At 51.8% G+C, this 12407-nt stretch overlaps 1 protein-coding gene across 4 annotated transcripts in view; it reads right to left on the minus strand.

The window, feature by feature from the left end:
• Nucleotides 1-2294: 2294 nt before the first annotated feature.
• Nucleotides 2295-12407, minus strand: part of PTP4A3 (protein tyrosine phosphatase 4A3) — a 171464-nt gene continuing 161351 nt past the window's right edge. For all 4 annotated transcript variants that reach the window (XM_067558337.1, XM_067558336.1, XM_067558339.1 and 1 more), the window contains one exon: nucleotides 2295-11702. In XM_067558337.1, coding sequence (XP_067414438.1) covers nucleotides 11585-11702 — 118 coding nt within the window. In that variant the 3' untranslated portion in view covers nucleotides 2295-11584. The remainder of the gene's footprint in view (nucleotides 11703-12407) is intronic.

Raw genomic sequence — 12407 nt, forward strand, 5'->3', positions numbered from 1 at the left:
GCCCTGTTATCTGTACTCGCCTTTCCTCCGAGCCAATGAGTCACTTTGCTTCACATCGCACCTTAAAAGCTTTCCTGAGCCTCCTGCTTGCCAGTTCCAGCTTCCCTCTCCCTGCCCCGCGTACCCCACCCAGCCCTTGCTGTACTGATCCGGGAGCTCACCGTCTTGGCTGCATTTACATTTCAGCCTTTTCCTTTAACGACATCGAAGCCCCTCGGCTGAGCTTCCCGGCAGAACAGCACAGAAAGTCTTTGCCCGTCTGCCCCAGCCAGCAGGTGCTGGATAAAAGCTCATTTTCCTGTTTAATTCACAAACTCGGGTTCGAGACGTGGGCAAGAGTCACCTGGAGTCGGCGATGGTGTTCGTCTTCCGAGGCCTGGGCCGTGCAATGGCAGGCATGGGATTGAAACAGGTCCCCACAGAATCCCTCTGACGAATGAGGGCCTGCAGCTGGGCCTGGGATCCGCGACTGAAACCCCGAATGGGCTGGATGGTTTGCCTGGTGGAGCGGCTTTGCCCAGCAGGAGCACTTGGTCAGCTGCTTGTCAACGCTCCTGCCTGCAGCTGTGATTGTTCCGGCCATGCTCCAGTCTGCTCCGGCCCTGGGGCCCAGCTCAGTTGCTGACCCCAGTTCTGAGCCCCGGTTCCCGATTCTGGCTCCGACCACTAGGCCTGACCGCCCACACCCTGCTCCATGAGAGTTTGTACAGCCCACACAAAAAAGGAGGAGGTAAAGAAGGGGTGTAGGAATGGCTCGGTTACTGAAAGACAACTCGGTGGGGGGGGGGGAGGTATAATAGAGGTCTGTAAAATCATGACTGGTGTGGAGAAGTAAATAAGGAAGTGTTATTTACTCCTCCTCATAACAGAAGAACTAGGAGTCACCAAATGAAATGAATAGGCAGCAGGTTTAAAACCAATAAAAGGAAGTATTGCTTCACACAACGCACAGTCAATTTGTGGAACTCCTTGCCAGAGGATGTTGTGAAGGCCAAAACTATAATGGGGTTCAAAAAAGAATTATGTAAGTTCATGGATAGGTCCATCAATGGCTATTAGCCAGGAATGCAACCCCATGCTCTGGGTGGTCCTAAATCTCTGACTACTGGGAGCTGGGACTGGATGACGGGGGACGGATCACTCAATAATTGCCGTTCTGTTCATTCCATCGGAAGCACCTGGGACAGGCCATTGTCAGAGACACTGTCAGAGAACTGGGTTAGATGGACCATTGGTCTGACCCATTATGGCCATTCTTATCTTATTTGACTTTTCCTTCCCACCTGTCGTACCATTGATAACTACTCGGAGTACATTTTTTTCCAACTAATTGTGCACCCAGTTTAAAGCAATTTCATCTAGACTTTGCTTATGAGAATGTCACATGGGGCTGTGTCACAGGCCTTACTAAAAATCAAGATACAGCAACATGTACCGTGCAGTGCTGGTTTCCTGGTGTACTGGTCTCTAATCGGCAGTTCTGAAGGCATGTCTATACTCCTTCCTTCTCATCCACCTTCCTTAGGGGGGGAGACTGCCCGTGTGGACATCCTGTAGCTTCTTCTCTTTTTACCTTGGAGCAGGATTCAGGAGGATTCCAACATGCAGACAATAACTTACCAGGGCACTGCTGTCTGCCACAGAGACAAAGGACACAGTAAGCTGGGCTTGATTCCCACAAAGGAAGGCTCGGTGGTAAGGAACAAGAGTGGAGATGTAGGTGGGGTGGAGTGGGGACCTTGTAGGACAGGACAAAAAGCACTGAACTGGGAGACCTGCATTCGATTCCTGCTTCTGCCACCAACCTGCAGTGTCATTTGGGCAAATCACTTCTCCTCTCTGGGCCTCTTTGTCCTTCCTCCCTCGTTTAGACTGTGAGCTTTTGGGATAGGGATTAATTTTTAATGTGTGTCTCTACCGCGCCTTGTAGGATAGGGCCCTGATCTCACCTTGGGCTTCTAAGCGTACGTCTACTCAATGAGAAGCGGCATGCCTCAGAGCCTGGCTTGACAGATTTGGGCTACAATGCTAAAAATATCTGTGTAGACTTCGGGCTCTGAAGCCCCCCCCCCCCCCAGGCTTCAGAGCCCGAACCATGTCCCCACAGCTATTTTTAGTGGAGTAGCCTGAGTCCTGCAAGCCTGAATCTGTCAACCCAGACTCCGAGACTCGCTGCCGCGTAGACATCCCCTCCGCGCCCCCGTGACACAAGCAACACCCAACAGAAGCTTGGGCACGTAGTACACGAGACAAAGCTCTAAGGCCGACGCTAAAGAAAAATCCACACCACCAGGTACAAAACAGTGAATCCTTTTATTTTGATTTTGCTGTTGTTGCTGGAGGCGAAACCCCCTTATAATCCACTTCAGGAATTTCATAAAACTCAAAAAAGTGATTACTAAAAGGCAGACAATTTTACACGAGACATAAGTAAACAGACTTTTTTTTTTAAAAGGTTATAAAGTGTCAAGATCCTATACCTCATCTGCATACCCCAAGTGATGTTGTCTGGTATAAAAGCACTGGATATAATAATTTAGCTATGGCTCAGACCAAAAAAGTCATCGGGCTTATTCTATATACTACTAACATTGCCCATGGAGATTAAGAGGAAAACTATACGCAGTTCTTTTTTGCAGAGAAAGAAACAGCAGGGAAATCAAGTTCTTTGGGGAGAATATTATCTAAAGTAAAGCAGAACACTTAAAAAAACAAAACAAAACAAAAAAAACCCCTAAAAATGTTGGTTATATGCTTGAAAACGTGGTGCCCCATGTCCCATAACTCCACACTGAGCAAAGACGCCAGGTGAATTCTCGTCTCACCAGACAGTATCCATAATAAGATCAAAAGCTGAAGGTACTTGAGCTTGGGTTAGAAGCAAATGGGATAGAAGAACTTGTAAACTGCAGTTTAAAAAAGGAGCTTCCTTTCGCTTCCCGGTGTCAGTTTTGAAAAATAAAGCAACTTACCCATCATTTTGTTTGGACAGAGGAGACTCTCGGCATCTTCCCAAATCTGCTAATGGGAATAATCTCGCTGAAAGCTCTTTCAGCCCAAGCACGGTGGTGGTGGCTTTATCTCAAAACCCGTAATATAATTTACCGATACACATTCTTTAAATAGGTAGAAACAAATCTGAGTTAAAAAGGTGGCCATTTACAATGGCGGTTCACACGCCTCACGACTGTTGCCTTTTATTATTTTCTTTCTTTTCTTTCTTTTTAATCACAAAGCATTGAGAACAGAAGGGAAACATGATCATTTGAAGCCAAAACATTGGAACACACACACAGGAAATGCCTTCCCCTTCCTGTTAATATTTCCCACCCCCCATTCGAGCTCAGTTAGACAATTCCTCTCCTTCAGGAATAGCGCAAAGGTTCTTCATATGCTGCTCAGAGAGTATCTGTTTATAGCGATCATGCTGAATTTCTGAAATACATGCTAGGGTTTGGAGCAATGTCAGTGCTATGAATTTAAATATTTAAGATAATTCATTGGGGAAGAAGGATACTGTTTAAGATGCCTGCAGATCAAATTTGTGCCTTTTTATTGTTGGCTTCCTTATGAGAGACAAAGGAGACAAGCAATGTTAATTTCTCCTGCTTTTTGTTTTTAATCTGAAACGTCAGAAATGTCAATCAGGTTCTCCCCTAGTTGGCTGGGACAATCCAGAGAAGTGGTTCAGGAACAGTCTTTATCCTTAATTGAAGTGGCCAGGGCACCGATTCTTTAACTAAGAGTTCTCTTCTTCCAAATGTTTGTTGGGCGTTTGATGTAAATGAGGGTTAGCAAAACCAAAGAAGTACACAAATCACTTCTGCCACTGAGCTACTCTCACGTTGTTGTTACGGTGCCGCCAATATCAGAAACCTGCTTGCTTGCCAATTGCCTGAGGAAGAAAGGGTGGACAAAGCAGGAAAAATCCCAACACGTCAGGCCTTTTCTATTTCCTTTTAAAATACTTTGCGGCCAAGCTGTTCAGAAGCGGGTACCTCAAGTCAGGCTCCGCACCCAGCAGCTCCCACTGAAGATAGGGGTGGACGAGCGCTCAGCCCTTCTGAAAAAACAGCGCCCTTTCATTTTAACTGCCTAAAAATGGACTTAGGCGCCTCACTTTAGACACCCACTTTTGAAAATCCTGGACCACGAAGCACAAAAGGGCACAAAGCTGATTTTTCCATTCTTTGCAGGTCACCTTGGGGAAGGACTCAGTCAAGGAGCCGGGGGAGAGAGGGGGGATCACAAGTGAACATCCTCGAACCAGACCCATGCGATTGTTGAAATGCCGCATGCATGAATGGCTGTTTCCGGGTTCATCATTTCAAGGCAAAACAGTAAGGCCCTGAATCAAGCCACTGAAATGATAAAGCAACGTCAGGGGTAAGAAGGAGAAATGACAGCCCTTCTCATCCGTTCCATTTTGGGGAGTGGAGGCAGAGACATCGCTCTGGTTGGCTGTTATAGACTAGTGCTACTAGCCAGAAATGGTGGCAAATGTGAGAGACAAACAGGAAAATCTGAGCACTTTTTCTGGTTTATTTTGTTAATCCCACCTAGACAATCCCAACTGCAGGCTTTACAACTGCATCTTTAAGACTCCATCCCTTTTCTGTACACGTATTTCCCATCCTCCCCAATCCTAACCCCAGCTCTGCTCCCCCCAATCTCTTCTACTTGCCGGTAATGACCATGCAGGCTCATAGATTTGTTCAGAGAAGTTCTGTGGGACTGACACTTCTGAACCAGCCGTGAGCCCGAGAAAACAAGAATCTTCCCCACCCCCTTACCAAAAGCAGAGGTGCCTCAGACCCAGAACTACACACTTAGCAAATGGAGGTAACAAGTTCTGTCACAGGAGAGAGATGTCCATCTAAAACCAAGTACAGCAGGCAAGGGGTGCATGGTTTTGCAGTGACCTGGAAAGCTGGTCACCACTTTAACTCTCACGGGGGCTTCCGAGGGATTTCACAATACTGATCCTCAAAGCAAGGCGGAGACAGTGGTCTCCTCTCACGTCACATCTACATGGCGGTCGCGCCATGACGTCAAAGGAATCGGTTCTGATTTACAGTGCTGGGAAAGGAGAATTGCCACCAGCGTGCTTAGCCTGTGACTTCTGCTCCCCTCCAAAGAAAGAGAAAGCCCACAGAGCTCAGACCACACACACTGTGACAGACAAGAGCCAACTGCTTCGATCTCAGAACTCTTAATGGAGTCGGTTGCACTTAGGGGCTCCCAGAACCGAACCAGGCCGAGCTCTAACACTCCCCCCGACCAACCTACTAGATTCGAGGCCATTGCCATGCCGTGCTGTCCTGCGCCACCGATCACCACTGAATGCCCCAAGCCTTTGTGATGATGCCCCTCCTGCTCACCCCGGGCAGCAAGGCTGTTACCCTGAAGGTTACGGTGAGGAAGGGACCTCACATCACCAGGCTGCCGCCGTAGAAACATTTCCACAAGCGCACTCCAGGCATTTTGGCCAAGAGGGACCGGGACCATCTGGGTGGCTAGGCCAAGCACCCTCCCACCGCTGTTTGACTAACGCAGCCCTGATGGAGGCGGGTCACAGCAGCAGAACTGTGCAGCCCCTCTTCCAGGCAGGAAGAGGAGGAACTCATGATACATCCACGACAATCTCTGTTCCCTTCCCCCAGCCCACAGGTAGGGCAGGATCTTGCTTCCACTGACTGCAACGGTGCAGAATCAGGCCCTTCCAGCAGCTTGTGATTGACACCCACCCCAACCAGCCCCTATCCCACTGGCGTCTTGCCCAGATGAAATGTGCTAGTGAAATGGATTGGAGGGGAAACACCCAGGGTGATAGGGAGTTCATGGGAGCTGGGTGGGCATCTCCCAGAGAGCAGGGGACAGGCTGGGTGGAGATGCATGTACTCCTAGAACATGGTGCAGAAGTTAAGAGAACCTACGATGACTGTGCAAATCCCTAGTGGTGACGGAGCATCTTTTGTTAACGCCTGCAACTAAACCGACAGGAGAAAACCAGAGAGAAACAGAGCATCCAACCTGTATCAGTTAAACACCACACTTAACCCCTCTTCAGGCTGCTGCTGTAGGTCTCTGCCATCTCTAACCTCGCCGATACTCACACACACTCTACTCTCCTGGCCCAGGCATCTTTGTAGAACATCTGCCAATTTCAGAAGGAACCAAGATGGGGATTTCTGCAGCGTGGAGTCTGGACAATGGAGAACCACCGTGGATGTCGCCAGGAGAATTTAAGGAGCCCCTCTGGGTGGAGAAGTGCATTCCCTACCGTGGAGAATACTGGGAGTGAATCAAGGACAGGGCTGGGGAGAGAGCTCGTACTCTAGACTCTGTAGACAGACAGGACCTCAGTGTCATCTCACTTCCATGGAAAGGCAGTGAGCTCGTGGGAGATCTCTGCCGAGAGCAGAGGCGGCTGAGAGAAGAGCTGCTGGCAGAGAAATGCAGGAGTTACAGAACAACACACTGCAGGCTGCGCGGAGGCACCGGGAAGGCGACGGATTGCTCGGTGACGTGCGCACCTGAGGTCATCGCTGTCTGCGAACGGCACACAGAACCAGCCAGAAGAATAACGCTGGCCTCGGTGCAAGCGTTCTGCGAGGTGCTGTCAGTGACTCGAGAGGCGGCGTTTGGGGGAGACGGGCAGCATGGAATCATTAAAGCTGCACTGGGCTCCTTTGCAGATGCCTGAAGCGTCTCTAAAGCCTTCCTTATGAGATCAGATTGGGACACGGCACGGCTAAGATCTTCAGGAGTGGCCGGTGAATGTCAATTTTAGGAGCCCAGAATTTGAGACTTCAAATGGTGCCTGATCTTTGGGGGTGGACGCTCAGCACTTCTTGAAAGTCAAGGCAGCTCAAGCTGGGCTCCCCAAAAACAGAGGGACTCCAAATCACTCGGCATTGTTGATAACCCGGGCCCATCCACACTAATCGGCTCCGTCCTGCTTCGATTTCTGCCAAGGTGTAGATGAAATCAGTACTTTTCTGATCCCCACGGGGTATTGACTGAAGATGTGACGACTGCACGTTACAATCCCATATTACGCAGAGAGGCAGAATCCTGTCCATTAGCGGCTCTGTGTTGGTCCAGCACAGAAGGTGAGAGGGCCCACGCATATTTGCTACCTTTTCAATTCTGGATGCAACAAGCGTGAACAAGTTGGTTTGGTTTCCTGGAAGGAAGGTTTTGCAGTGGGCTGTGGCTCATCTGCCCTCAGGTCTTTTGTGTTCTGTTCAGGAGGGGGAAATTTGTATTTTTCTTCCCCTTTCAGGGGACTCCCAGCCAGCATTTCTCGACAGATGAGCTGCAATGCCCTGGAAATGGAGCGGATGGGAGAAGAAGGGCCAGACGACATGCGGAAGGCAAATACGTTCCATCTTTAATCTGTTAATTTCCTCCTGCCCTTGCCAAGAAGAAAACACATTTAAAAAAGCCTATTGTGGATGGGTGTTTAAATATGTCAAATCTGCCACTGGACAGCCGCCCCATTAGCACGCCCTGCAGTGTTTCTGACGTAATTGTCGCCATGTGTTTTCACACACCCATGCCGCAGCACGCCTGCATTAAGGATTTCGATTGGGGGCGGGTGTTTGGCGTGGAGCACGTAACAGCAGATTCCAACGCCAAAGCCAGGCCCTGACTCCGAGGGCGAGGAAGGCGAGTTTGAAGCACGTCCAGGGCATGCAGCTTGCACGCGGTTTTGCTTGGAGTTCTTCCGGCGTCAGCGCAAAGCGGCGCCTCCTTCACTCCTGGCCGAACAGCAGTTGCAGGGGTTGTGTGGTGGGATGGGAAAGATGAATTGCTGAGCCCACACACGCTTCGGAGGCCTGACAAGGAGGTGCCGGCCGGCAGAGATACTGACCTGGGAACCAGCAGATGTAAAAGCTCATAGCGCTGACAAACTGGGAAGCAGATAGCAGTGTAGAGGGCTAAGGGAGGGCAATTCCCCCATTTACCCCCAGACCTGCCCCTCAGGTTAGAGGGGACGGAGAAAAAGGCACAACCTCTGCTCTCACGCTGACCTACGGTCCTGCTGCTATGGAAACCAACCAGAGCTTTGTCCCGGGGCCCACACTCATCAATGGCAACGGAGAGGTGTCTGGAGGGAGTCACCTCCAACCCCCGGCTCAGGAAGGAAGGGAACCTCTCCCTTTTGATTGGGGAAGGAAACGTTCCCTCCAGCAAGAAAGCATTGCAGCGACAACGCCCACGCCAGGACGACTCAAGACCAGATGGAGGGCCAAGCGGATCAGCACCACGGCCTGCTCTGCCTTCAAAAGATGGCAGCCAGCTACCGCCAAGGGTGTCCGCCAGCAACAGCAGCAGGCCTAGGCCGGGGAGCTTCGCCGTTACGGAAAAGCCAGCCTTACTCCTCCTCCTTCCTCTCTCCTTCATGTAACAAGCTTTGGAGGACGTCAGCCACACAAGTCATCGGCAACCCATAAACACAAGCTCTCTGGGGGCGACTGGTTAGCCCAGCCGCCCCGTGAACTGATCAGCACTTAGATGCTGCCTCACCTGCCACACGCCCCCCGGCCAAATTCACACCTGGCGTAGGGGTGAGCTAGCATTGCACTGGCATCTTATGTTCTCAACCGCGCAGCGGGGAGGGAGGAAATGGGCCAGCTCCCACGTCGCACGGCCTTAAGCAACAGGGCGCATCTCCAGCCAATGCAAAGCATCCTCTGCAGAGCCAGGGAGGTCTCCGATGGGGACTCAGGGCAGCTGCTGGGTGGAGAACTCCCTCTCGCTAGATTCCTTGGAGCCGTATCGACCTGGAGGTCCCATGGACCTCTCCCCCTCCCCCCCCAAACACTCCTTCGACTGCAGGTTCGATCTGCTGCAAGGGACGGTGGCTGCTTTCTCTCCATTTTAAACAGTTCCTGGATATCAAAGGGGGGGAGGGAAGATACTGTGGGACTGGCCAGCTAGCGGCAGGACCTGGAACAGCCAGAGGGCTGGGAAGGACGGAAAAAGCCCTTCCCTGGGGCTGCCCATCTGAGAAGTGTCCCTGAAATGGAGTTAGAGACGCACCCCAAATCGGCCCCCGGCTAGGGAAGAGGAAGCTGGCAGTGAGTGATTGAGACTGGCTCCTTTAAGAGCCTTGTTCTGGGCTCCGAGAAATACCCAGCCACAGGCAGCAGCAATGGCAACCGGCCATACCAGTCCTCACCATCGGCGAAGCAACATGGGGCCCTCTTCTCCCTGACACAGAAGAAGGGAGAGACTCCCCGGGTTTCCCCACCCCCCATGGGACCTGCATGCAAGAGACCGGCCTGCCTTGGCCCCTCTCCGAACCCAGATCCCCGGTGGCGTTCATGCAGATTAGCACGGGAAGCGCCGAGGAGGGCACCACCACTTAACACGCTGCTAACACGCGATGGCTTCTCGGCACTTAGTGGACAGACATTCATCCCTCCTCCCTGCCCCTCTCATCTCTTCTTTTGGGACACGGACACCCACACCCGTGACGTGCACGAGCCACAGGGGACGTGTGTGGCGGAGCTGGGATTCTAGGCACTTGCCGTATGTTCTGCCCGCCAGCCTTCAGTGGCAGCGTCTGAGCCAAAAGCTGCCCACGGCAGCACCTGTTCTCCTTCCCATCACCAGACAAGCAACAAATTAAACATTTTTTAAAGCTTGTGCCTTTAATAAAGAGGTCAGAGGTGACAGTACACACGTGGGCAGGGACTCATGGAGATCTGTCACTCGCTCTGCCCTGGAGTCCCTTAGAACGGAGGAAGGGGTAAGAAAGAATAGTAGCACCTTTCTGCACAGGCCCAATCCTCTGGTCCCCCTGTAAAGCTGCAAGTTCTGGCTAAGCAGAGTTCTCCTGCAGTCACCGCTTCACCAGTGTACTGGCTTGGCTTCCTTCTGTAACTGAGGTGTTTCTCTTCCCTGTCTATTGCACTTACCCATAACATGCGTGTCAGGGGAGAGGGGCGCAGCTTCTCCCCAACCCTCCGGGGGAGCCCAGGGCTGCAGCAGCTTCTAACATCCGGAGAGCACCCAACAACTCTTAGTTCTTGCATGAAGGTTGCCCAAGGGCTGTGCTATCTAACTGCAACCCTGGGTCATGGCCAAAGCCGGACGTCACACAGAGCAATCGGAACCGGAGGGCTAGCTACCTGAACGGGACCCTGCTGCAGCAGACGCTGTGCCAAGGGGGAGATTAGACCCAGCCAGAGGGGAAAAGACAACCAATTTCAAGAGAAATATCATCCCCCACCCCCTTGTGCTTCCCGGGGGTTCACTTGGTGTACAAAGCTGCTCTGTCTTCCAGCCACATGGCGGCTTTCCAGGTGGAACAAGCACATCCTGACTACTTACACTAAAGCCGAACCAGACGGGAAACTCCTACGATCCAAGAACGAAGCTCAAATTTCACATATTCCCAATTACCATGCATGCTTTGCCTCTGCCACTTCAGATGGTTGGGCTGCCTCTTCTCCCTTCCCGTCAGCCCCCGGCCCCAACCCAGTCCCGGAGTCTCTCGTTGTAGGTGGTGAATATGCTTTGGAACACACCTGTCCAAAGCCTGTCCACACCTTCTAAGCCCCACTCGGCCCGGCTAGGAGCCCCTTGGCTAGCCCTAGTTCTGCGCACTCCCTTCCATCTCCCCTGGCTCCAGTGCACAACCCCTGCCCCCAAACGAAGACCCTTTGATTTCAGAAGGAGAAAAGGAACTCTACATCCAGATTCGTTTCAGGCAAAGGAGGGGGGTAGCCAGGAGGGGGAATAGAGCCCTTGAAATATGAATGAACCGAGTTTTCTGGCTGAGAGTTAAGTTCCTGCAGGACACACAGGGGACGTTCAGCACAGGACTGGTTCTCAGGAATGGAGCAGCGTATGTACGGTGTCCTCTCCTCCCTCAGCGACACCCTGCCCTGAGTGACTGACGAGACCCCAACTCCACTGAACCCTTTAGGGAAATAAAACAAGCCACTCGCCCTGAATCCTATGGGCCCCACTAGCACATGTAACGGTGTTGCCCTAACGAAAATCATCGCACAGAGAAGGGAGGGGGAAAAATGCCTGTGACTGGTGCAGAAACCCAGCCTCAGAGCACATCCTTCCCCACGATCCAGCAAAGCCAGGGGAAAGGCTGGCACAGCATGTATTTGACAGAGCGCTGGATGGCGGCTATCCCATTCCAGGCAGCAGGCAACTTTCCCTCCCACAACCCATCCCCTGGGGGGGCGCAGCGTGGACAGATCTCTTCCTGCACTTGGGTTCGGTCCTACAATGGTTTTCACTCTCTGTGCAAAGAATTCAGATCAGCTCAAGCTGCGCCTGCATGTGGGGAAAGGGTGAGAAGGAGGGAGAGAGATTTTTTGGGGGGTGGGAGGAATGATGGGTTAATTCTTTGTCCATTAAAACCAAGAGCAGATGCCTAACCAGCTACCCTCCTTGACTCTAGCCGGCCAGAAGTGCAGTGATTCTTTAAAGAGAGAGTGTCCTCATTGCAAGGAAAGCTCAGCGCCACCTAGTCAAAGCTCCCCGCAACTCCACCGCCCGACCCGCCTGTGTGTGTCTGCGCGTGTGTTTTGGCAAGAAGTTGCTGAGGTTACATGATGCAGCATTTGTTCTTGTGGTTGTGAGGGTCCTTGAATCGGAGTCTCTGCTTTGGCCGGTACTTTTCCAAGTACATTAGCTGCTTGCTGTTGATGGCGCCCCTGCGCTTCCTGGAACACAAAGAGAAAGCCATCAGTGCTCCCCGAACCAGCCCTGCACCCCAGCACTCTGCTTCACTCATCTCTCAGGGCCCACGCGGCAGAACCCAGAAAAATGAACAGGGCCAATGTCCAGCAAGGGGCTCTAAACGCTGTGCTGGAAACAACAGGCACCTCAAAGGCTGGGAGTTCAAAGCCAGAGGTTGCTGCTCAATTAGCAAAGCCAGGAGGCTCGTTCCTAGAAGCTGAATTTCTCCCCCTTCCTCACTCTCAGACTCAGTTGGCCGCACCAGCATTAACCCTGTTACCTGGGGAGTCAAGACATAGGGGATGGAGCAAACTCCCCTAGGCTGAAGTTAAGCAGAGGGAAATTTAGGCTGCATGTTACCCTAGCAGCGAGATCTATTAGGCTCTGGATTAGCCTAACCCAGGGGAGTGGTAGGAACCGCCTGGTTCAGGGGCTTTTAAAACTGGACTGCTATTGATAACAGACTAGAGAGAACACAGGGTTGGTCTGGATCTGCCAAGTGGCTCTTCTTTTCCTAGTCCCCGATTTACTCAAGCATTTCACACTGCTCTGTCCTGCAAACACAAAGAAAGCTTTCCACTGAGCAGGAACGTCTGAGTAGGACTGGTCCTCTGGGGCAGGAACTGGGGATTGGACCCTAGACAGAGACTGATTGACTTGGTGTTCATGGAAAACCTGTCTCCCTCCTG

The sequence above is a fragment of the Emydura macquarii genome, unplaced genomic scaffold, assembly GCF_026122565.2.
Source record: "Emydura macquarii macquarii isolate MOO-44397 ecotype Brisbane River unplaced genomic scaffold, CSIRO-AGI_Emac_v2 contig_1947, whole genome shotgun sequence".
Classification (NCBI taxonomy): Eukaryota; Metazoa; Chordata; order Testudines; family Chelidae; genus Emydura; species Emydura macquarii.